Source organism: Hydra vulgaris, chromosome 09 (assembly GCF_038396675.1).
Source record: "Hydra vulgaris chromosome 09, alternate assembly HydraT2T_AEP".
Taxonomy (NCBI): domain Eukaryota; kingdom Metazoa; phylum Cnidaria; class Hydrozoa; order Anthoathecata; family Hydridae; genus Hydra; species Hydra vulgaris.
Window position 1 is genome coordinate 63,127,501 of NC_088928.1, and position 26,352 is coordinate 63,153,852.

Sequence of the window (26,352 nt, forward strand, 5' to 3'; positions counted from 1 at the left end):
AGTCCTGGTTACCAACCCATGGTAATCTTTTATTTTAACAGGGTTGCTGTCTTAAGCCTACGTCACTACTTGTCACTACGTCATTTACAACTACTTCTTTCATTGACAACTATTTGTTTCACGTTTTTCTAGAACAAGAAATGTTAATTTTTAATCAGAATTAAATAAAACAAAGTTTCCAAATCTAGTTTCAAAGTATTCAAAATGGCAGTCTTTTAAGACTGCCATTATATTATTTTTTATACACTATGATTTTTTATTTGTTTAGGTTTAAAATATGTTTAAAATATGATTATGTTTTTTACTTTTAATTAAATTTCTTTTTCTTTAGTTCTACCTTTTGTATAAATTTCATTGAACTACCTGTTGAAATATGGTTTCAATTTTGTAAATTTTGATGATTTGATATTTACTATATTGACCATTAGCCAATAGTTAAAGAAAAGAAATTTAACATAAGTAAGGTAAAAATACTTTGTTAACTGGTAACATTGCAGATCAGTTTAACGCTTTTTTGTTTTAATATATTGTACTTGTGATGTTAATAATGAGATTTTTTTAATATATTATAATATTATTTTAATTATTTCCCTAATATATTTTTAGATTTAAAATGTTTTCAAAATGATTCGAATGTAGTACATACAGGTACATCTTGGGGTTACCATTAGTAGATCCCCTTTGTTTTTTTAAAGTGTTTTTTTAAGTACATTTATTTGCTAAGCTAAAAACATTAATTGATACAACAATAAATGGATAATATGGATGAATGAAGAATTTGGATAAATAACCAATTATTGAAATAATTTTGAAATAAAATGTAAAAATAAAAAATTTCATAATTGCATATAGTTTATAAATTTAAAAGCAAAGCTTACGTCCAATCCAAGTCTACTTATGTAATACAAACCCTATGAATACTTAAGTAAAATAAATGTAAGGCAAAAAAAAGCAAATACTGATGTATTATACACGAAGTTTTTCTAGAAAAGTTACGTACATAATACATAACAAGTCCTAAATAAGTATTAATACGTTTAAAAGATACGTATTTAAAACATCTTTCCATACATAAAAAGTCCTACAATACGTGTTAATACAGGGTTCGTAGCGAACTTGGAAAACATGGAAAATTGGTTCATTCTGTCAATAGTCAGGGAATTATTAATTTTTAATTAGATAGTCAGGGAATTTTGATAGAGAAAGTGACTTATTTTATAAATATGGTGTTTTTTCCTCTTGCTGATACCATACAGTTAAGTCAGGAATCGATAAAGCTTTTATTGTAATTATTTGTTTTGACAATCCTAAAATGTCCATTTATAACATATCCAATATAGCCAATGGCTTTTTTAAATGTTATTTCGTGTTAAAAATAGTCAGGAAAATTGACTGATTTTTTTTGAGGTAAATTGATTTTTAAAAAAAGTCAGGGAATTTTATATGAAAAAATGTCTACAAACCCTGTCATACGTTTAAAAGATACGTATTTAAAACATCAGCCGCTAAAAGTACCCTAAATTTTACAAAACACGCACAAGTACGAATTAAATATTTACAGTTTTGTTTGGGCTGTTACATTTAAATAAGTAGAAAACACTTATATAGCTTTGTAGAATACACTAACAATTTACATTAGGCATCGACCTAGGGACTAACTAATTTTTTCAATATAAAAAATAATCTATTATCAGGCCCGTACCATGAACATTTTTATACCATTTAGGGAGTTGATGACCCCTCTTCCCCCACAATTTCGGCATTATTTTTGCTGTGGTCTGTAATAAGACTTAGTAATATGCACTTCTTAGCGTCTCCTTATAAAATAGTCATTAAAAAAAGGCTCTGTCAGTCCTCTCAAGTTTGCTCTAACCTAAACTACATTAAATTTTAATGAGCCCACTTGTCACTATACAGTAAAACAGTTTTTTAAAGCTAAGCACAAGTTTTCAGACATGTCTGAAGCATATGCTGGGCATACAGCATATGCTTTAACTTTCAAAGAAAAGTGCACCAAAAAATACTCTAAACTTTCTCAAAAGTGGCAACCCAAATCATTTTAGGTACACCTAGAGCAGGATTTCCCAACCGTCTCTAAACCGTCTCTAAACCCCCAAAGTATATAATAAAATTTTCATTGACCCATTAGTTAAAATTATTACTCGGTGTAACATTTTATGTACGTACTTTTTATTAAAAATAAAATTTTGTATAATGCATTTCTGAAAAGATATGTATATTTTTTTAAACAGAAAAAATAAAAATATTAAAACTAAAATTCATTCTCTGAAATAATATTCAAAGTTTCCTTTTACCTTTTACAAAGTTCTGGAAAGCTATGTAATCAATAAGGGGCTTTGATTCCGGAAAGCCAAGGAATAAATGAGGATGCTTTGTGCATGGATCAAAGCATAGTTTTCCATGGTTACTATTGATGTACCCTAAAGTTCGGTTTTAAGTTTGTTCTGAATATTGACGGTTTTCCCGACAAATTTAAAAATCAGATCAAGCTCTACTATACTATTATGATAGTGTTGTCTAAATTTCGTCCAAGACGCAAATTTTATGCAACTAGGCAAAGCCATCAAAATTAAGACCTACAAAGATATGCAAATATCATTAAGTGCTGGGAGAGTGAAAAAGCATAAATCAACGTCCGTAAATTTTAGTTATGAAAAGTTATAAATGGGTCAACCGTTGTTTTTTTGAATAATTGATTTCAAAAACCTGTAAAAAAAAATTTATATCAAATTTATTATTTTACACTTTTTCACACGGATCAAAAATTTTACGTAATATTTTGGTCCGATATCAAAACTGCAAAATCTGTACGCTATTTGTAAAATATTATCACGGATCGTTTTTTTCAAAGCGGACCAAAATGATCAAAAAAATTGATCCAGCCGGACCATAAATCTCAAAGAAAATTTTGGTCCAGGATAAAAATTTTCGCGGACCAAATTCCAGCGACAGAACACAGGAACAATTAGCGATTTTTAGCATACCCTAAAAGTAGGTTGTGAAAATGGTTTCAACTGCGGACTTGAAAAGTTACTTATACTTACTCGCAAACGGTATCAATTCAAAAGCAACAAAAACCTGCTTTTGGTGCATCCTAAAAAATTTTTACCGACCGTTTATGTTGTATATATATATATATATATATATATATATATATATATATATATATATATATATATATATATATATATATATATATATATATATATATATATACATAGTTAACATATGTTATATTTATATATAATACATGAGGTACTACATCTCATATAATATGTTATTTATATATATATATATATCATATATATATTATATATATATATATATATATATATATATATATATATATATATATATATATATATATATATTATATATACACTCATATATATATATATATTATATATATTATATATACATACATATAAATAGATAATATATGTAATATTTATATATAATATATATGAGGTACTACATCTAATAAAATATATATATATATATATATATATATATATATATATATATATATATATGTATATATATATATGTATATATATATAATATATTTTATTAGATGTAGTACCTCATATATGTTATATATAAATATTACATATATTATCTATATATATGTATGTATGTATATATATATATATATATATATATATATATATATATATATATATATATATATATATATATATATATTTATACATATGTATATATAATATATATGTATATATATATATAATATATTATATGAGATGTAGTACCTCATGTATTATATATAAATATTACATATGTTAACTATGTATATGTTGTGTTAATGCGATTTATGTATACATATATTTTTGTATTACACTATATATATACTTTATGTATTTTGTTATTTTGTTTAGGCTAGTATTATTATAGCTCTTTTGAGCCAAAATAATTAATTTGGTTATTCTTTACAATCAAAAGAGCTAATATTATTATGAAGTAAAAGAAAGATGGACCGATTCATGAAACCTGATAGACTTGGTATAGATCCGAACTCAACAGATGCAGAAAAAACATACAACCACTGGTTAAGAACATTTTACAATTTTGTAAGTACAGGAAATCAAATCATCTTTCAGGAAATCAAATCATCTTTGCAAAATCAATCCATGACTGATAATCACTTAGCTGCTATAGTAAAATCAAAACAACTGTGCTGGTTTTGTGGAAATATCAGACATCCACGTACTAAATATCCTGCTCGTGAAGCTATCTGTCACAAATGTAAAAAATTGGTCATTTTGAGAAACTTTGCAGATCATCTAGCATTTCTGCTGCCGTTCAGAGTCTGTCATAACATCATTATTGATGATAAGTACAAAGCAGAAGCTTTAATTGATAGTGGGAGTACAAATAAAAGTTTCATTAATAATAAACTAGTGGCTCTACTCAATCTAGATGTTATTTATGAACAGAGTGTAATCCGAATGGCATCAGCTTCTTTATCAGCAAAATCAGATGGATATTGCTATGTTTCAATAACTCTTCAAAACAAAATCTATAACAAAGTCAAGTTGCATGTGCTAGATAACTTATGTATAGATATTATTCTTGGCACAGATTTTCAAGAGTTGCATGAAAGTATTACCATTAAGTATGGTGGGAAAAGACCACCCATAACATTCGCAGCTTTAACAACAATGAAAACTGAACCTGCTGAATTGTTTGCTAATCTCACGAAAGATTGTCGACCGATTGCCACTAGATCTAGAAATTATTCTCAAAGAGATAAAGAGTTTATTAAATCTGAAATCCATTGCCTGGTCAAAGCAGGAATAATAGAGCCTAGTAATTCCTAGTCCTAGTAGTAAAAGAAAAGACTAAACGTCGTATGGTTGTTGATTATTCTGAAACTATTAATAAGTATACTCAATTGGACGCATATCCTCTACCTAAGATTGAAACGATTGTAAGCATAATTTCCAAATACAAAACTTATAGTACTCTCGATCTTCGCTCAGTATACTACCAAATACCTTTATCAAAAAAAGATCGACCATATACTGACAATAAGTTGTGGCAATATACTAGAATGCCTTTTGGAGTTACCAATGGATCTGCATGTTTTCAACGCAAAATAGATAACTTTGTTAGAACATATAAACTAACTGACTGCTTTCCTTTCATTGATAACATTACAATATGTGGTAATAGTCAGAAAGAACATGATGAAAATCTACTTAAATTCAGATTAGCTGCTATTGATGCTGGAATTACATTTAATGAAGAGAAGTGTGTATTTTCAACTGAGACCTTAGATTTTTTAGGTTACCGTATATCTTATGGGTCCTTAAAACCAGATCCTCAGAGACTTGCTCCTCTCATTAAACTACCTCCACCTGATAATGCAAAGTCTTTACAGCGTATTATTGGAATGTTCTCATACTATTCAAAATGGATAGGAAAGTCTTCAGATAAAATTAGACCTTTGAACTCTGTTATCCAATTCCCACTCAATCAGCAGCAAATATCAGCTTTTGAAACATTAAAAAATGAGCTTGTTCAATCTTCCATGCAAACCATTGATGAGAATATACCTTTTACTGTAGAGACTGATGCTTCTGATTTTGCCATATCCGCCACGCTTAACTAAGATGGAAGGCTTCTTGCCTTCCATTCACGAACCCTTCAAGGGAGTGATCAATACTATTCATCAGTGGAGAAAGAAGCTTAAGCGATAGTCGAAGCCATAAATCATTGGCACCATTTTCTTTTGGGTTGACATTTTATTCTCATCACTGACCAACGATCTGTGGCATTTATGTAAGATTATAAATCAAGCAGTAAAATAAAGAATGATAAAATAATGCGTTGGAGAATAGCCTTGTCTCCATATTCTTATGATATCCACTATCGCCCTGGCCAATGTAATAGTGGTCCAGATACATTTACTCCTATTAGATGTGCAGCAATAAGTTCAGAATCATTATATGATTTGCATGCTGCACTTTGCCATCCTGGTGTTAATTGCCTCCATCATTTTATTCAATCAAGAAACCTCCCTTATTCAGTAGAAGATGTAAAACAAATATGTAAAGATTGTAGAATATGCAAAGAAATAAAACCCAAGTACTATCACCTAAATGATGTGCACCTAATTAAAGCAGCCCTGGTTCTTATCAAAAGGGATTGCAACTAGCAGAACAAACCCTTACAACCCGACTAAAAATGGGCAAGTTGAAAGATACAATGGAATTATTTGGAAATCAATATTACTCACTCTTAAATCTCGAAATCTGCCTATATCATCATGGAAAAGAGTTCTACCTGATGCACTTCATGCTAAAAGATCCCTATTATGTACTTCTACTAACTGTAGTCCACAAGAACGTCTTTTCAATTTTCAATAAAGATCATCATCTGGGTCCTCAATTCCTTCATGGCTTGTCAACCCGGGACCTGTACCTATTAGAAGAAATGCGATTTGTATATATATATTATATATACATACATATATGTGTATATTTATATAAATTAGTAGAAAATCACTTTACACAAATTTCAAAAAAAAGGTGTGTATACCACTGTTTAAATGTAGTATATAAATTATTAAATACTACTATTAGTAATAGTGGACCCTTGGAAACACCTAAGGCCTATGTATTCAATGTATGTCAGCATACAAAAACCTATAAACCTTTTTATTTCAGCCCTAAATTCTGACTTATAAAAATTGTTTTGCAAAATCGATGTGCAGATAAACAAGTTGAGTGTGGTACGTTCTGAGGTGTAGGGTGGTTTTGAAAATTTGGTTATTTTTGAATCTCAAACCAAGTATTCTATCAATACTCTACTACCAAAACTACTATGTTGCAGAAGTCACATTCATGACTTGAATGTCTAGGTAACTGTAACAAATTTTTTTCTTGTTTTGCAACAACACACTATCTGACAGTGAATAGAAAGTAAGAATTTGTATTTATATTTTTGTTTTTTGTAAACATAACAAACTTTATATAATAAAAATTAATACCTACATTAGATGATAGATCTGAAAAGCTTGTTAAAGAGGTGTTAGAAAGAAAAGGAGATTATTGTTTATTATTAATTATTGAGTATAATTAATTATTTTTGTTTTCTTTATAGAAACTAATTTGCTATATATTAACTAATTTGCCCTAATATTTTAATCATTATTAAAATAGTATTTTTTCTGACTTACAATCTGGTTTAAAAAGTAATCAATTAAACTAGCTACACAAAAAGATAATCAACTTTTGCATTATATCTGTATTTCATGCATGAATTGCTTCTGAAATAGATCTTTTTTACAATAACATTATAAAATGTATGCATTTATCTGCTGTGGCTGATGTGATACATCGTATGCGTTTAAAAGTAAATTTGGAATTTAATGTTCCCTGATGGAATGACTATGTTGCAGATAAATATGAGTTAGCCAGGGATGCATTCAAGCAATGGGTAATTAATGGAAAACCTAAACATGGAATTATCTTCGAAAGAATGAAAAAAACTCAGGCACTATTTAAACTTTCTTTTAGGCACCGTAAAAATCTTACTGAGTAGATTAAAGCTGACAGATATGCAGAGAGTATCGATAATGGAGATCCTTTAAAGTTTTGGAACAGTGTGTATAAAATTAGTAATGTAAAGGCAACCAATCATGTTGCTAATATTGGTGGAGTTACTGGTGACAAGGGCATTGCCACTATGTGGAAGAAATGTTTTCAAGCACTATATAATTCACTTAATGATAACCAGCATAGAATACACTTTGAACAGAAAGTGCATTCTTCATTGCTAGACATACCTGTTAGAGTTACTATTATAGATGTTACTATCGCTTTGCATAAGCAAAAAAAGAGAAAATCTGCTGGACCAGATGACTTGTTTATGGAATCATTTATATATGGAGGACATATACTTTCTCTCTATCTAAGTATTTTTTTTAATTTATCGGCACATGCCGACGATATTGTACTAATTGCTCTTTCTTGGTTTGCATAGCAAAAATTATTTACTGCATTAAATGTTGAAGCCACTGCCATTAACATGTCATTTAATACAAAAAAAAAAAAAGGTGTGTATGGTATTTAACCCAAAACAGAGGTTATAAGATTGTGTCAAGCAATTTTCCACTGTTTACCTTAGCTGAATGTGAGTTAATTTTCATTGACAAATTCAAGTATTTGGGTCACATAATAGAAAATGGTTTGATTGATAATGCTGATATAAATCGAGAGATTAAATGTCTTTATACGCGTACAAACATATTAATCAGACGATTTAAGATATACTCGGTTAAGGTAAAAGTGCAACTATTTAGGAACTACTACCTCTGTTTTTATAATGCGGCTTTATGGACTAATTTTAATGCAAATACTATGTTAAAGCTAGACTCTTGTTACAAGAATTTTTTTTTTTTTTTAAATCTTAACTATAGACATTGTACTGTACTTGCTGTCTGAATCAAATAAATAAATTGTTCTGTTGGGAGTTTAAACTAAAAATATTTTATGTGTATGCGTATGCGTATAAAAATATACTTTGTGTATGTGCATACATTATTAATATCTTTTTTTAAAATAAAAATGCAATGCATACAAGTATATTAACAGAATAAAAGTATTTTTAGTATATAAACAGAATATTAATATATAACTATAATAAATTAAAGTTAAATATTAAAAATTATATTAAAAGTATATTAATAGAATAAAAGTATTTATAGAAAAGAGATAGAGATGCAACTTTATGACAATGAGAGGCTCAAGTTTGGTAGATGAAGCAGGTCTGACTATGTTTACAATGCGTTTTTGTACCTTGTCTAAAGGAGAAAGAACATCACTAGAAAAACTGACCCAAATACGACAACAGTTTTCCATACAGGGGCGAATGAGAGGATTGTAGAGGTAGAGAATGGAACCAGGAGAAAGAATTTATCAATTATTGATGACATTGATATTGGAATGTTGATAGTATTGCAATAGTTGTTTGCAGTAAATAACTGAGTTTTTTTAGAGTTAAATTTCACAAGCCCGTCTCTGTTACAGAATATGCTTTAGTGAGATCAGATTCAAGATTGGCTCCCTGTTAAGATCGAAAAAAGAATACTTTTTGTCAAGACAGGAGTATAAAGTTGAGTCATCAGCGAATAGAACCACTTTAGATATAAGGTTTTCAAGAAGATCATTAATGTAGATAGGAAACAAAACAGGATAGAACCTTGAGATTTCTTAGATTATTTAGATGATAGTTGGATGGGTCATATTCTCCAGAGTTTTTAAAAACTGAAAAAACTGATGCAATTTTTAAATTTTTAGAGAGAATTGAAGAAAGTTCTAAAGAATACTCTTGTAAAGATGTTGAATCAGATATTGATGTTGAATCAAGATAAAGGTTTTATTTGAACAGGCTTCTGTATTTTTTAAAATAGTGATTTTTAGTGATTAAAAGAACTTAAAATAATTTTAAACAATTTTACAAAAAGCAAAAGTACTGTAAATTATTCCTCTAGATTGTATAAATTATTTGATCTTTCTTGCCTTAGTTTAATCTTTTATTCTTTATTTTATACTTTAAACTTGTTGTAACTTTAATAATAATAAAAAAGTGTTTTTATGATTTATATTATTAGAAAAGTGTTAATTTAGTTGTAGTTTTATGAAATCTCTATTTACACTTATAAGTCTAAATTAAATTTTCATAAAATTACATTCTTACCATTTCACATGAGTTTTTAATTTTATCTGTTTTATTCAAAGCCGATAATGAAACTATGAAAAAATTTTCTAACAGTTTTGAAAATAGCTATAAATTAGGTAAATTTAACTCTCAGTAGCTTTTGAGCTTTTTTGAACATTACTTATATTATAAGTATATTATATCATTACTAATAAGTTGTATATGTTCTTCCATATCTTTATTGTATTGTGGTCTATACATATATTTTTTATGTGTGTTATGTGTTTATATATGTTCTTTTGTGTTTTTTAAATTATAACTTACAAATTTAACTTGATAAATTTTTTTGTATATTTAAATTTCCCATAAATAAATTAACATATATTAAAATTAATATGTATTTTTTGATTTTAGAGTCTATGGACCTCTTGTCGCTTGTTCTTAAAAATGATATTGAAAGTTAAACTCCGAAACCTAGTGTTTAACTTTTGAATCATAAACTGAGACACAGCAAATTTGAAACTACAAAGAATTTTTTTAATTGGAAGGAAAAACATTGAATAAAAGACAAAAAGCTTGTACTTAAGGGTAAGTTGTAATTTTTTTTATTATACAAATTCACTTCCAAGAAAGCTTTAGGCAAAAATTAATTGAATAAAAGTTTGCTAACAAAGTGAGAAAACGGGTTAACAGACAACTTATAAAACTTATTACCAGAGTTGCAAAACATGACTTTTAGAAATAACAAAATCAAAATTTCATGACTTACTAGGACTATTTTCCTATTACCTTCCAGAAAAAAAAAAATTCATGACTTTCCCAAATTTTACCGAAAAATTTTTTAGGATTTTTTTTAATAGTCAGAGCATTGTTTTAAATGAAAAAAAGATTTGAAAAGATTTTAAATAATAATTTCACTTAAAACTCTATACCAAAAATCTAATAATTGTTTGAGGGTTTTACCTTTCTACAAAACCTAAATCATAAAATATTTCTTAAAAATTTTAATTAAAACTTAAACTATATATAATTGCTTAATTAAGTACTGAAAATCTAAAATTTGGCTTTATTAACATGACAATATGATATCATCAAAAGAAAATGTCACATTTAAAATGTCTACTTCTTGTTTGGCTTTTTTTCAATCAAATCAAACTCATTAGCATCTTCCCTAAAAAAAAGTTAAAGCATCTTTTGCTTTAACTTTTTTCAGCATAACTTTTTTTATCGAACTCTTTTAAAAGTGTAGTTTTTAGTTACTTTTAAAAGTCACTTTACTTTTCTGCATTAGTGGCAAGCTTGTCAGACTTGTTTGATAAGAAATCAATTTAACTTTGAACAAGTCTGCAAACAATTTTTTGTTTTAATGCCACATTTTTTTTTCTTTTTTAATTTTTTGCTTTTGTAAGTTTTCACAGAAGCAATTGCTTGCTTCTCTTGCATAATGCTGCATCTCTTTGCCAATTTTAATGCTTTTATGTCAAGTTTGAAAATAGAGTGCATAATTTTTTTTGCAACATTTTTGAGGATTAATTGTCTTTGAGTAACATCACCAAGAATAGTAGTCATAAATGGTACCAAAAGTTAATCTGTTTGAAACCCTTTTTGTTTAATTTCTGATACCATTTCAAAGAATTTTAATTTTGATGGTAAAATAGGATCATGCATCATTGCTTTTAATCACTGACAACTTTTATTAACAACTCCAGGTAGTTTAATTTTTTCAAGACTACCATCAAATGTTGTTACTTTGAACAGTGGGGTAACTTTGGACAAAAACTCTATAAGAAAGAGTTTTACTCAAAGTTTTTTTCCAAAGTTACCCCACTGTTCAAAGAAACAACATTTCACAGTACTAAGATATGTTACACGTTTTTGTAATCATCAAAAAAGGATTCAGCAAAAGATTCAGGATTTCATAAACAGTTGTCACTTTTGCACCACCTATGTCCACAAAATTGTAGTTGATTCTAATCAACCATATATTTCTGATTATGTCTTACAATCAAAAATAGTTACTTGTAATATTAACAATTTCCTGAACAAACTTACTAATTCAAAAAATTTCTCAGAAAAAGGGTTTTTCATTTTTCAAACTTATTCATTTTTACAGTATTGTGAACAATAAGATAAATTTATTTAATGATTTATAGCAGTATTAACTTACTTTGTTTGAAACTAAAAAGATATAAGACATGCAGCCATATTAGATTTTAAACAAATTCAAATGACTTTTTGTTTAAGATTAACACTGCCTGTGCCGGACCAGCACCGGCAGTGTTAATCTTAAACAAAACTCACCAGTACTGCTGGTGAGTGATATTTGTTAAATACCAGATGACCCATTTTTATAATGTGCAACATTATACATTTGATCATTTAATATAATTAATTCATATATACATAAAAACATAACACAGAAAATAGAAATTGATCCAAGATTAAAAATACAACTCTTCTCTTACCATAATCATGTTTCCTAAATTGGTTACTATAGTTTAGTGTTACCCTTGCCCTGACACTTCATGGAGATTCTGATGTAAATTGAAGACTTTATCGGTTGCTTTTTCACAAGTTAGTGTTGAGAGTCAATTGATCAACAGATAGTGGGCCAAATGTTGTATTATAAAACAAGGCTGCTTCTTATTTCTGTTTGAAACTTTCAAATTGCAAATTGATAGCTTTTTATTAAGATTAAGACATTTTTTTGGCAGATAAAAGACCTAAAATCTTTTTTTAAACACAAACTACCATGCAATTTACATGAGGTTGAAATTATTAGATTTTAAAACCCTAAAAGTTTTACTTTTTTCTTTTGAAATTTTCAATTTTACAAACATTTTAGAGCTTCAAATCTTCAGAATCTAGTTCAATGTATATTTGACATAAAAACCATGAGGTGAAATTATTTTTAGCACATCTTTGATATGTATACTTAAATATTGACCCAATTAGAACACAAAAAAGTTTTTCATTACAAATAACAAATTATAATTGATTAAAATGATTAAAAAAAGAGCAATAATAAAAGAAACTTTTTTAAAATAATAAACAAAAACTTACCATTTAGTTGCTTTTCTTTGTTATAGATTCTAAATACCTTTAGGTTTTAAATTTATATCAGCTTTTAGTTTTATGATTCGAAAGTTAAACATCAGTTCCTGAAGTTTAACTATCAAAATCATTGCTAATAGTACGAAGTTGATGTAGCAAGGATTTTCTGAAAAATCTGATTTTATAGAAAAGGAAGATTTCTCATACATATAAGTTGTTTTGATGCTGTTAATATTAGTAATGTACAAGATGTAATGCATAGGTTTGACATTGTTTCAAAGATTTCTAGACAGAAATGAGAGATGTTGATAGATGGTGCTGAGCAGGTTCGGATGAAGCTTTATTGGTTTCCTTTCTATAAACAAAATAGAAAATTGTTTAATGTTAACAACTTATTATTTGCAAATCTTCAATAAAGTAATGATCCACAAAATAAGGACTCTTTGTTATATTATACTGCATTATAACCAATTATCCTTGTAAACTTATTTTATAGTTTTAAATTAATGATTACAATTTTGGTATTACATAATTATGAAACATGAAAAAAAACATTTACAAAATCTATCTCTCATAATTTCTTCTTTTTTATCTTTATTTATTCTTTATATTTCCTAATATTATTATTTTTTTTGCTATAAAACAATTATTAAATAAAATATACCTGGATATATATTAGATATTGCTTGACTAGCAGAGATAAGAAGTACCAAAATAGACGCTTTTAAAAGTTAATAATCACTATCTATTTCAGGACCAACAAACTTTAAAAGTGCTGAGATGTACTACTTTATAGAAAATCTCAACATTTAAGCTATAGAAAAGACCAATTTTTAACCTGGAGTAAAAAATGTCCAGTTTTAAAACATTTAATTTGGTGTTATTTTTTTTTAATGTAGCCTCTATTTATTTTAGAACTCTTGTATACCAGGAACATATAGTGATTAAAAGCAGTCTTTTTTGGGACATCTTTTCCCAAAAAGTACTTAAGTACTGCATGCAAAAAGTTTTTGCTTTAGTATAAATTTTTTTTAAATATTACTTCATTGTTCATCCTTTGAAGCAATCATGACAACTCCAAAGCTCATCTTTTTTTTCAAATGCACTTTAAGGATTTCTTTCACATTCACAATGAAACCAATTTTTGCAATTAAAACATTGAGCCATTATCCTTAAAAAATTTGTACTTATTGTTTCAATAAATTTAAATTAATGAAAGTCATTGCTTCAATGTAAAATAAACAATGCCAACAAAAATCTTTGAAGATCACCTTATACTAAAGATCATGTTTATGTTAAAAATCTAAAATAATCTTTACAACTTATGATTTATTAAAATTAAATTTCAAATTTCAGAGTAATGTTAATGCGATAATATACCTATTAAAGATTTGTTAATCTTTATTTGTCCAAAACATACGAAACAAGCAATGCAGTGGGATGCTTAGGAGATGGTTTCTCATTTACCCTTGTTCAAACATAATGGAAGTTGATGGTATATTTTTATTTTCTAGGATTTGCCATGCCCAGGCAATAGCATACAATCCGCAATCCAAAAAATTAGTTTGTTAACGAACAGCTAATACTTTAACTAATAAATAGTTTTTCTTGCAATGTAAAATAGAACATATTTGCTTTTTCGTCTCGACAGATATAGAGCCATGAAAAAGGCTGTCAAAAATATAAATCTCACCTGGCTTACAATTGTATGTGCTCACACAGTAGTAGATGTAAAAGGTGACTTTGGCGCCACCATGAGGGTCTCAGGACACACCTCTCTTGATGACTTATGACAATGACCATGTTTTGGGATAAAGAAGGAAAAAAAAATAATACGATAGTACCAGATGGTGAAGCGATAGTTGAAAAGTTAAAATTAACTGTTATAATTTGCCTATGCGATATCAGGATCCGTGCCTTGTAATAAGATAACAGTTTGGATTTAGCAAAGTCCCATAGCTAGATAAAAGACTCAAAGCCATTTTTTTTTTGTGTCATAATAAGAGGAAGAGGTACTATCTAATATATTAATATATAAGGCGACTTTGGCGCCACCATGATGGTCTCAGGACACACCTCTCTTGATGACTTATTATAATGACCATGTTTTAGGATAAAGAAGGAAAAAATAATAAAACAATAGTACCAGATGGTGAAGCGATAGTTGAAAAGTTAAAATTAACTGTTATAATTTGCCTATGCGATATCAGGATCCATGCCTTGTAATAAGATAACAGTTTGGATTTAGCAAAGTCCCATAGCTAGATGAAAGACTCAAAGCCATTTTTTTTTTGTGTCATAATAAGAGGAAGAGGTACTATCTAATATATTAATATATAAGGCGACTTTGGCGCCACCATGATGGTCTCAGGAAACACCTCTCTTGATGACTTATTACAATGACCATGTTTTAGGATAAAGAAGGAAAAAATAATAATACAATAGTACCAGATGGTGAAGCGATAGTTGAAAAGTTAAAATTAACTGTTATAATTTGCCTATGCGATATCAGGATCCATGCCTTGTAATAAGATAACAGTTTGGGTTTAGCAAAGTCCCATAGCTAGATGAAAGACTCAAAGCCATTTTTTTTTTTTTGTGTCATAATAAGAGGAAGAGGTACTATCTAATATATTATTTGGAAAAAAACAATAAGATGGCTGAATATGTTTAACCAATTGATAGAGGTAAGAAGCCGCTGCAGACTTCACATTGCCCATAAAAAAAAACAAAATTCTCGAGATTTTTAATTGTATACCATCACCCCTCTCCTTATACAACACAATATAGAACTTACTAAATTGAATAATCTCATTTTCTTGAAGAAAAAACTAAAAGATCTCATAATTGAAAAAAAACAGTTTTATCGATATGTATTAAATGTTAAAGATAAATAATATTGATAACAATTAAAATAAAATAAAACACTAATAAAAAAATAATAAAGAAATTTTTTTTTTGCATGAACTTAAAAGTTGTTGTGTAACTTACCACTTCATCATTTTTTTCTCTCTATACTCAGCCTTTACTTTAACATTTAGGTCTTTCCCTTGTTGACAGTAAAGAGTAGACTGTGAAGATATAATAAAAGGAACTCCAGAATAGGAAAGATCTTTATCTTCAAAAAAAACTTTATGACTTTTTTTTGTCAATTCTATAAAACAAATAAATAAATATTGCCATTATATCTACAACAACTTATTTCAGAAAATGAAATAAAAATATAATTTAATATCTATTTATAAACCAAGATTATAGGATTTAGAAGGGTATTAATGCATTATTTTATTTTTGTTTTACTCTTTTATTTTTACAAAAGTAAATATTTCAAAAATTACTTTAGTTCATAAAATTATAAATATTTACATTAAAATTGTTTAACTTAATAAAATAGACTCTAGAAGTATAAGATATAAAATATAAAAGTAATAGAAAAGATCAATTATTGATATTTACTTTTTACTTTTTGACCTTTTTACTTTACATTACTTCCATATCTATCAGCAAAACATTTCTCCAGAAAACAGACGTCTGTTTACTATTGCAAGAAACTATTGTAAGAAGGTTTTGTCTGATACAGAAGCCTGCTATTCTCAGGCCATGAAATCTCGTATTTCATCTCAAAAATTAGGCTCTTGTGACTTCTGAAGAATTTTCAACAGCAGCATGGAAAATAAGAAATTGAAGGCAAGCAGTCAATTTAACTGGCTAACACATGGAATTGACGGTCGATTGCTTTTTTTGGACGGTCAAAATTTTAATTTATTTCTTTGTTTAATTTTTATCTTAATTTTATATACACAAAAATAACAAATAACACTTGAAAATTAACGAATTTGTGTTCCTTTAAAAAAAAAAAATTTTTAAATAAAGTTAATGCATTTTAAATGGAAATGCAAATAACTAACATTCAAATTACATCTATACATACATCTATTATTTTATGCATTAGTATACATATAATTCTATTTACATTGTTGGATTGTAAAAATATTTTAAATTTGCAAATCTTTTAATTCCTTTTCCATTCCTCTTGAGAATGCTGAAACATAATGCACTGCGTGCAATATATTTGATGTTCTTTTAGTTTTAAACACACATATATGCATTGAGAATGTGTGGTTCTTCAAGAGTTTCTTTAAGGGGATCTAAAGGTACTGCTGTTGATCCTGGTTCTGCACATAGTGAATAAATGAAAATGATAAAATAAAAAAATTTTGAATTATAACTATATTTCATAATTGAAAAAAATTAAAACTTGTTTATTATACCGAAAAGTTAACTTCATAATTGTTCATTTTTCTACTTAATATTTGGCATATGTAAAATATAAATACAAAAATTAATTAGTTCATGTCATAAATCAAATGCAAAAAGAATGTAACTTAGAGCAAAGTTTCAAGTTTAAGTTAAACTTAAAGCCTGCATCAATTTTATTTAAAAGCAAAAATCAAAATATATTAATTTTTTAAGATATATATTAGGTCTACTATCAGAAAGTATCAATTCTTGATACTTATAGAACATTTAAACAAAGTTAATTAAACAAAGTTAATAACATTTTAACTAATTTTTTTAAAGTAGTTTAACTTTATTTCAGTGCAAATTAGGCTTAAATACACTTAATGACATTGATTAATGTATGTTATTATTATAAATAAATTGATGCCATATATAAATATTAATAATATATTTGTTCAAATATATTTACATTAGATATAAAATCTTACCAACAAAATCTTAGGGATCTAATGAAGAAATAATCTCACAAACATTACAATCTGCCAAATTGTTCTCGTCCATTTTATATAACTATTAAATTTTTTTGATAAATACAATATAAATATCAATAAACAAATATTGGTAAATATCAAAAGAACAAGCTTCGTTCGAAATTTTTGATTTAAAAAGCATGGTAAAAATATTTTTGGATGGTGTTGAGACGACCTTTGCGTCATATTTGATATCAATAAACTTTCCCATTGTCTGCAAATTTTAAAATCACCTCCTCTTGGTGCATTCTAAAGATCGCTAACCTTCCAGACCATGCGCCTCGTGAACTTATAAGAAAGCGCTATATATTATCCAAAATGGCTGTGTATACTTCGAATCTCAACAATTAATGTTAAGTTTTTTTTTCAACGAAATTTATTGCTTAAGAACCCGTTTCTCAACATTGATGTTGCATCATAATCAACATTTTATGTTGACAATTGAACTCAACATTTTTTGTTGAGCGGTTTCGCAACATTTGTTTTCTGTGTGTGTGTTTTTTTTTTTGGTGCAAAAAAAAAGATCTATACAGGAGTCTATTTTATGCGTCTAAAATAGAACAAAAATAGTATATCACTAATTATAGTATAATAATAATAATAATAATAATAATAATAATAATAATAATAATAACAATAATAATAATAATAACAATAATAATAATAATAATAATAGCAATAATAATAATAATAATAATAATAATAATAATAAGTCTAATAATAATAAGTCTTTTCGATCCCTAATATACGTCTAAAATAAACGCATCTACGATAGATACAAATTAGACCAATTTTAAATGTTCTAAAAGACGTCTTTTGCTTGCTGGGAATCCAATAACTTTCTTACTATAGTCGCAATCATTTGTAAAGTAATTTAATTTATCAATAAGATTATAAAAATTTTAGAATGTTGCTTTTCTTTCTACATTATGTTTTTTTTTATTTAGAATTGTTGACTACAACTAAATAGGAGTTTAAATCTATTTTTTGTGCACAAATAACGCAAAAAAGTTCTAAAAATTGACATGTTGTATTCTTTCAATGGCTACGCTAATGAATTATGAAATAACATATAATGTTATACATCACACACCAATGCTTTAATTTTCAGCTGTTTTAATAAATTTTACATTAACTTATATTTAAAAAAAATTTTCTTTGTTGAAACAAAATTTTTATAATATATAAATTGCATAATATATATACTACCATTATTACTTGGGTATTTAAAAAAGAATCGGCTAATTACTAAATTGAAAGTGTTTTTTATTATCTGCAAAAAAACGATGCATAGATGGAAAGCATTAGTTTTACTTTGCTGCTTCGTGATTATTTATTTTAATTTTTCAACTTACTTACCTTTAAAACTGAGATACGAAATAAATACTAAAGTTTTAAGCAGTTCATTAAATACAGAAGAGTCAATACAGAAGAGTCAGTACACAAGAGTCAATACTGAAGAGCCAATACCGAGATTTATTGGCACAAATAGCGAAAATCAAGGTAAACGCTCATAAGACTATTTTTTTTTAAAGTTTTGTTTACCTAGTATTCTTTATTATTGATAAAATTTTTAGAATAATGAAACAAGTTTAATTATATAAGTTAAAAACGAGAGACGTTATTTATCTTTTATTTTCTGCAGAGTATTTGTGTTTAAACGTATTTTACATTAAATTAAAGATTTTCTTGCAATCAGTTAAATTTAATTCAAATATTTTAAGAAAAATTCAATAAAAGTATAATAAGTTTCCCACCATTAAACCCGGTGGGAAATGAGCTAACGACTAGTTAGTTTTATAGCAATTTTTTAGCGAATTTTTTTTTCACATTATTGTTTCATTGCGTCTTTCAAATATTAGTATTGGATCTAGTATATTTATGATAATAAATGAACTTGTAGCATTTCGATTGTATGACGATATGTCGATGTCAAGATATCGCAGCTTTGTATCTATCGATAATACTACGATATATCGTTAGCTACATATCTTAGGTTTTTAGCTTGCGAAAACTTTACTATAAATCTATAGGTCTGCATGTTGCAGGAAAATCATTCATATATACAGCCTGCGGGAATTCACATCATCCACAACAACGCTGTATAACACAAAGAAAAACCATAAAGTTAAATCTAAATATCTCACCAAAAGTTACACTAGAAGAGAAAAAAGGCGGCAGATATCCAGGGGGCGCCAAATTAAAAAAAGATATTTAAAAATAAATAAAAGATCCTTCATCTTTTTTTCAACAGCGTGTTTAAATTATTATAGAAATATGGAAATTTCAATTAAAAACATAGAAAAAATAATTACCAACTAATTAGAAGTACAAAAAAAATCTACTCTGAAAGAAACAGAGAAGTTGTTAAAAGAACAAGAAAAAAGTTTTGCATCGATTACGAGTGCAAACTTAAAAATATTAACGGACAAAATTGAAAAGCTATAATTTTATGTAAACAATAACAAATCGAATGTGATGAATATTCGAAAAGATATAAGTGACCTTAAAACAACTCTAAACTTCCAAGAAACAAGCCTAACATAAAAGATTGTACAAATTAAAAAGTGTTATGATAAGGATTTAAATATTTTACACAAAAAAACGATCGATTTAGAAAACAGATCTCGTCGAAATAATCTACGAATAGATGGAGTTGAAGAAAAACCTGTCGAAATATGGAGTGACGATAAAAATACAGTAAAAAATATTTTCAAAAAACAACTAAAATTGACAGCGAAGTGGTTGTGGAAAGAACGCGTTGAGTCGTAAAAAGTTATGGGAGGAAGTAATCAGAGTACGCAGTGAAGGCAAGTAAGCTGTTATAAAATATGATAAAATTTTTTGCAGAGAATTTAGAAACCCAAACAATACGTTTTAAAAAGAAATTTTTCTAAAAATAAATGCCACTTAAAAATAAAAAATAAAATAAAAATGGCTGGAACTAGTGATTTTGAATCCATAAGTTTCAACTTTTCTGAAATAAATAATGAAAATATAAAACCCAATGTAAATTTTTTCCATGACACGCTTATGGGCTGCTCATATCACTACCCAAGCGAGTTAGAAGGGTTTCTTTTTAAAAAAGTTTGCTACAAAAATTTAAATAAAACTAGAATTCTCCACCTAAACATTCGAAGCCTTAATAATAATTTTAAAAAACTTCTCAATTTGTAAGATGAAACAAAAAATTGTTTTAATATCATTTGTTTGACTGAAACGTGGATTTTGAATAATTTAAATAATACTTTTAACTTTTATATGAGGACATTTTAAATTATTTTTTAAGAAAATAAACGCGGCGGAGGAATTCTCATATATAAATGAAAACAATGCTTATCACATTAAGAATGATTTAAGTGTATCTGATGGCGATAAAGAAATTGTAAGTATTGAAATTATAAACAATGAATCAAAAATCTTATTATTAGGCTGTTGTTATCGACCACCTGACTACGTGAGAACTTAAGCATTATTTTTTTAACAAAGTATTTTTAAAAAAGGTATTAAAGAAAAAAAAAAGATTTTCATTATTGGGGACTTAAATATAAATAGTTTTCTATACAATGAAGATAAAAAAATTTAAAACTTTTACGATTCTTTTTTTCGAAACTGAATCGTAAAAGTTTTTAATTTTTTTATTAAACTTTTTTTCGAGCAATCCCCTTGATTAATCGTCCAACAAGAGTAACAAAAAACTCAGCGTCTTTGATTAATAATATCATTACAACAGATATATCCGACAATGATATCCAATCAGGTATCCTAAAATCGGATATATCTGATCATTTTCCAATATTTTTGTTGCTTAAATCAAACTCTCAAAATATAACCAAATCAAATAAACTTAAAATACGCACTTTTAACGAAACCAATATAAAACAATTTAAAAACCAATTATCACTCCTATACTGAAAGGATATTAACTTTAATGATAATGCAGACAAAGTTTACGATAATTTTTTTGAAACATTTTATTTCGTGAATGACGCTAATTTTCCTATCATTGTAAAAAAAAAAAAAATCCAAAAAATATAAACAACCCATGGGTGACCAGGGGGTTTATAAAATCATCAAAAATAAAACAGAAGCTTTATATAAAATTCTTAAAACAAAATCATCCGCAAATGAAAAAAATATATATAAAGAATACAAATACCTATTTGAAAAAGTTCGTAAAAACTTGAAAAAAAATTACTACTCAAGACTCATAGATAAATTTAAAAATAACTCAAAACGCACTTGGCAAATAATGAATGAAATTAGTGGTAGAAAAAAAAGATTCTCAGGTTCCCACCCCCAATAAGTTTTAATAGTCCTTTTTTGTATATATATACAGGGCCTATTCTAGGAAAAAGTTTGGGCGGTGGTAACCCCTCGTTCCAGCAAACTTTAGCGGAAGTTTCGATGTTTTTTTCGCGAAACTTCCTTCATCATCCTTACTTCAACATCCTTAAAACATTCTAACTAAAAAACAATTTAAATTAATTTAAATTGTAAGTTTTAATATATAAATATTTATATATTAAAGCCTAAGAAGTTACTAGTTTGGTTTTGCAAATCAAGAATCAGTTTTAAAGTAGAAATAGAGATAAATAAATACTAGTAATTATAACTGAGACAATCAAAAAATCATCTTATTCTTTCGTGTCTTAATATAAGTTTTATAAATTATATATATATATTTTTTCTTTATATGGAAAAATGTATATTGTAAATAAGAAATGGTAATTCCACTTAAAATCGTTATATCAAAAAAAAACCCTTATAAAAAAAAATATATATATATATTTTATTATATAAAATATATATATATATATATATATATATATATATATATATTATATATATATATATATATATATATACGTAAGTGTATATATATGAATAAAGAAAATGTCTTTATTATGTATAATATTGTATACTTGAAAGAGTGCTCAATAGATAAACTAGAGCTATATAATATATATGTTACTGTTTTTTTTTTTTTTTTTTTTTTTAAAAATATTAGATTCCAACAAGGCTGCAAGCAGCCACTAATTAAAGTTGGAAGTTACTGTAAGAGAAAAGATGAAGATTGTAGAGCAAGATAACGATTGACGGAGGATTTAAAAGATTGCAAATTATATGAATCAGGAAAGCAAGATGAAGGAAGCGAATTCCAAAGAGCTGATGTTCGAGGAAAAAAACTAGACGAATAAGCGTTTTTGGAGCACTTAGGAACACTCACAGAAAAAGGATGACACTTAATTGAATGACGAGTAACACGAGAATGAATTTTAGTAGATGGCACAAGAGACGTTAGCTCTTTCGAGCAGTGCCCATTATAGTATTTGTAGAAAAGAGAAAAAGAAGCAACATTACGACGATGTGATAATGGTTGAAGGTTGGCTGCAAGAGCAGGTCCAACTATGTTTACAATGCGTTTTTGCACCTTGTCTAAAAGAGAAAGGGCATCATTAGAAGATCCGCCCCAGATATGGCAACAGTATTCCATACAAGGCCGGATTTGAGATTTATAGAGGTAGAGAATAGAATCCAGAGTAAGAAAGTGGCGAGCTCGATAAAGAGATGCAACCTTAGCAGATGCTAATTTTGCAACCGATTTGATATATGGTTTCCAAGAAAGATTGGAAGTAAGAGTTAATCCTAGAAGATGAAGAGTAGGTGACTCATCGAGTACATCACCGTTCATAAATATAGGAAGATCTAAATTATTGCGATAACGATTGGCTGAAAAAAATTGAGTTTTATCTGAATTAAAGTTCACCAGCCACTGTGAGCCCCATGCTGTAGCAGAAGTGAGATCCTTTTCAAGCTCAAATGCCCCCTCCAGGCAATCAGAGGGTGTTGGTTTCTTATCACGACAAGAATAAATGGTAGTATCATCAGCAAACAATGCCACCTTAGATGTGAGAATATCTGGAAGATCGTTAATGTAAATTAAAAAGAGTATAGGGCCAAGGATAGAACCTTGAGGAACCCCTGAAGTTGCAGAATAAGAAGAAGAGTGTTGTCCATCGAGGACAACTTTTATGCTACGATTGGAAAGGAAGGATTCAATGATCTTAAAGATGTTGCCGGATACACCATAAGAAGAAAGCTTATGGAGAAGACCAGCATGCCAAACTTTATCAAACGCTTTTGAAATGTCAAGAGCGATGGCCTTAACCTCTCCACCTTCATCTAATGCACGATAAAACCTGTCAGTTATTACTGTTAGCAAATCAGCTGTAGAACGAGAAGATCGAAATCCATATTGATGGTCAGAAAGTAAGTTATTAGATTCAAGATGAGAAATTAAGTGTTTGTTAATTAAAGATTCAAAAACCTTGCTTATGATAGGAAGAAGACTTATGAGACGGTAGTTAGACGAATCAGATCGCTCCCCAGAATTTTTGAAGATAGGGATAACAGATGCGGCTTTCCAGCAGGCTGGAAAACAAGACTCTGATAAGCACTTGTTGAATAGTTTTGAGAGTATAGACGACAGCTCTGGAGAACACTTCTGCAAGACTGTTACCCGCAGTACCAGGAATTACTGTTACCCGCAGTACCAGGAAATACTGTTACCCGCAGTACCAGGAAATACTGTTACCAGGAAATACTGTTACCCGCAGTACCAGGAAATACTGTTACCCGCAGGAAATACTGTTTACCCGCAGGAAATACTGTTACCAGGAATTACTGTTACCCGCAGTACCAGGAAATACTGTTACCCGCAGTACCAGGAATTAGCTAAATGCTAATGTTTATAATATAATATAAAATTATTAATATGATATTAAATTATATTATAAACATTAGCATTTATTAGCAATATTAAATTATATTATAAACATTAGCATTTAGCTAATTCCTGGTACTGCGGGTAACAGTAACATATATATTATATATATATATATATATATATATATATATATATATATATATATATATATATATATATATATATATATATATATATATATATATATATACATATATATATATATATATATATATATATATATATATATATATATATATATATATATATATAGCAAAACTTAAACAAACTCAATGAAAGTAAATGTAAATCTGTAAAAATTTATTAAAAAAAATTTTTTTTTTGAAAGTTTTTTGCTTTTATTCTATTTTCGTACTTTTCGTTTTCTTTTTTTTTCTTCGATTTTTTATGCTTTTAACGTGGAGCATTGGACCAAAATCGAAAAAAAAAAAACATTTGTATTTTGTTAATATATCTGCTTGGCATTTGCTTGGGGAGAGAAATAAAATACAATACTATAAAGTCGTCTACGACTGGAGTAAGTTTAAGCAATGATAATATGTAATGATAGTATAGCAAATGGTATAAGTATGAATAAGTAATATATATAACAAGAGTGCAAATTTTTTCTAGCTAATTGCTAGCTTTTCTAGAAATCGTTCATTTATCATGGTCTTATTAATAAATGTTATTAGCTAGCAATCTTCGTTGCGAAATTGCTGTCTTTATCGTTACAAGTTGTAGCTCGCTTGTTGTTAGTTTACGTAGCAAGCAATCCTCGCAGCCAAATCGATGTCTTTATGATTACAACTAGAATATTACAACTAGAAGTACATTATAACTAGAAGTTACAAATATACCTAGACTAGGTATATTTGTTAAAACTCTCGGCGGGAAATTGGCGACTATGTAACCTTAGCGACTATGTAACCTTAGCGACTATGTAACCTAGTCGCCAATTTCCATTGTAAAGCATTGTAAAAGCTTATTTTTTTAATGACGAAATATAAATTAAAAAAAAATCTAAAAAAAAGAAAATGTGTGTATTTAACAAAAAAAATATTTAGAACATTTATATATAAAAAGTGTACATGACAAAACCGAATATCAACTACCATTAGGAGGAAAAATAATAACTCTCAGCGGAAAATTGGCTAACGACTAGGTTCCCAAGTTTAAAATGTTGAGTTGAAGTTAAAGTTTTTATATTACTTGTTAAATGCAAGTTCCATAACCGCGATCCTCGGCAAGATATCAAAAAATCAGCTTGTTTTGATAATGCTTTTGGTACAACAAAGTTATTTATTGAGTATTTAGTTTGGTATTTGCGGTTTAAAGAAAAAAAAATAAGTTTGGAAAATGCTTGGGAGCATACCATTTTTAAACTTAAACATAAAAAGAAGTATGTTAAGAATATTTATTTCATAGACATTAAGCACTCCAATTTCCCCTAGTAGTGGTCTGGCACTAGCGTATTTATTTGCATTTAATACCAAGCGATTTGCTCTTTTTTGTATTTTGTAGATCGTATTTAATTTTGAAGGGTAAGTCCTTGCCTAGATTATGTTTTTTAATTTTATCTAGTCCTGGACTTGTGTTTGGTTGCAAGGTATTAAATGCATTTTTAAACTCATCCGGAGTTATTTCAAGCTTGTTCATGAGACTTTTTTTCTACAATTTTTTTTTTTTTTTTGATACGATTTTTAACATTTTTTTCCAAGAGTTATTTTATCAGCTAGTGTTTCCCCAACTTTTTATAAACTAATTATTAAATTTTTCTGCAATATCTATTGCTTTATTGGCAATAAATATTGAATGCTCATATGTTTTTAAATACTGCTGGAACACTTTGGTGGCGCCTTTTTTTTCCTCTGTTATCTCTTTTGTTATACCCCATGTTTTTTTGGTGTTACTGAAATAATTTTCTAATAAATTGCAATAAAGGTTTTTTTCAAATGTTTTTTAATTTTTAAAATAGATTTTTGTACTGCTTATATATTTTTTCGTTTCTATAAGTACTTTTCTTCAAAAACTTTTCATAAAAATTTTTAT

At 27.6% G+C, this 26,352-nt stretch overlaps 1 protein-coding gene across 3 annotated transcripts in view; it reads left to right on the plus strand.

Moving 5' to 3' along the window:
• LOC136084917 (4-galactosyl-N-acetylglucosaminide 3-alpha-L-fucosyltransferase 9-like) overlaps positions 1 to 26,352 on the plus strand; it is a 52,658-nt gene that overhangs the window by 4,424 nt on the left and 21,882 nt on the right. For 2 of the 3 annotated variants that reach the window (XM_065806303.1, XM_065806304.1), the window contains exons 4-5: positions 10,120 to 10,293; positions 18,479 to 19,034. In XM_065806303.1, coding sequence (XP_065662375.1) covers positions 18,818 to 19,034 — 217 coding nt within the window. In that variant the 5' untranslated portion in view covers positions 10,120 to 10,293; positions 18,479 to 18,817. The remainder of the gene's footprint in view (positions 1 to 10,119; positions 10,294 to 18,478; positions 19,035 to 26,352) is intronic. The other variant, XR_010640945.1, reaches the window with a different exon arrangement.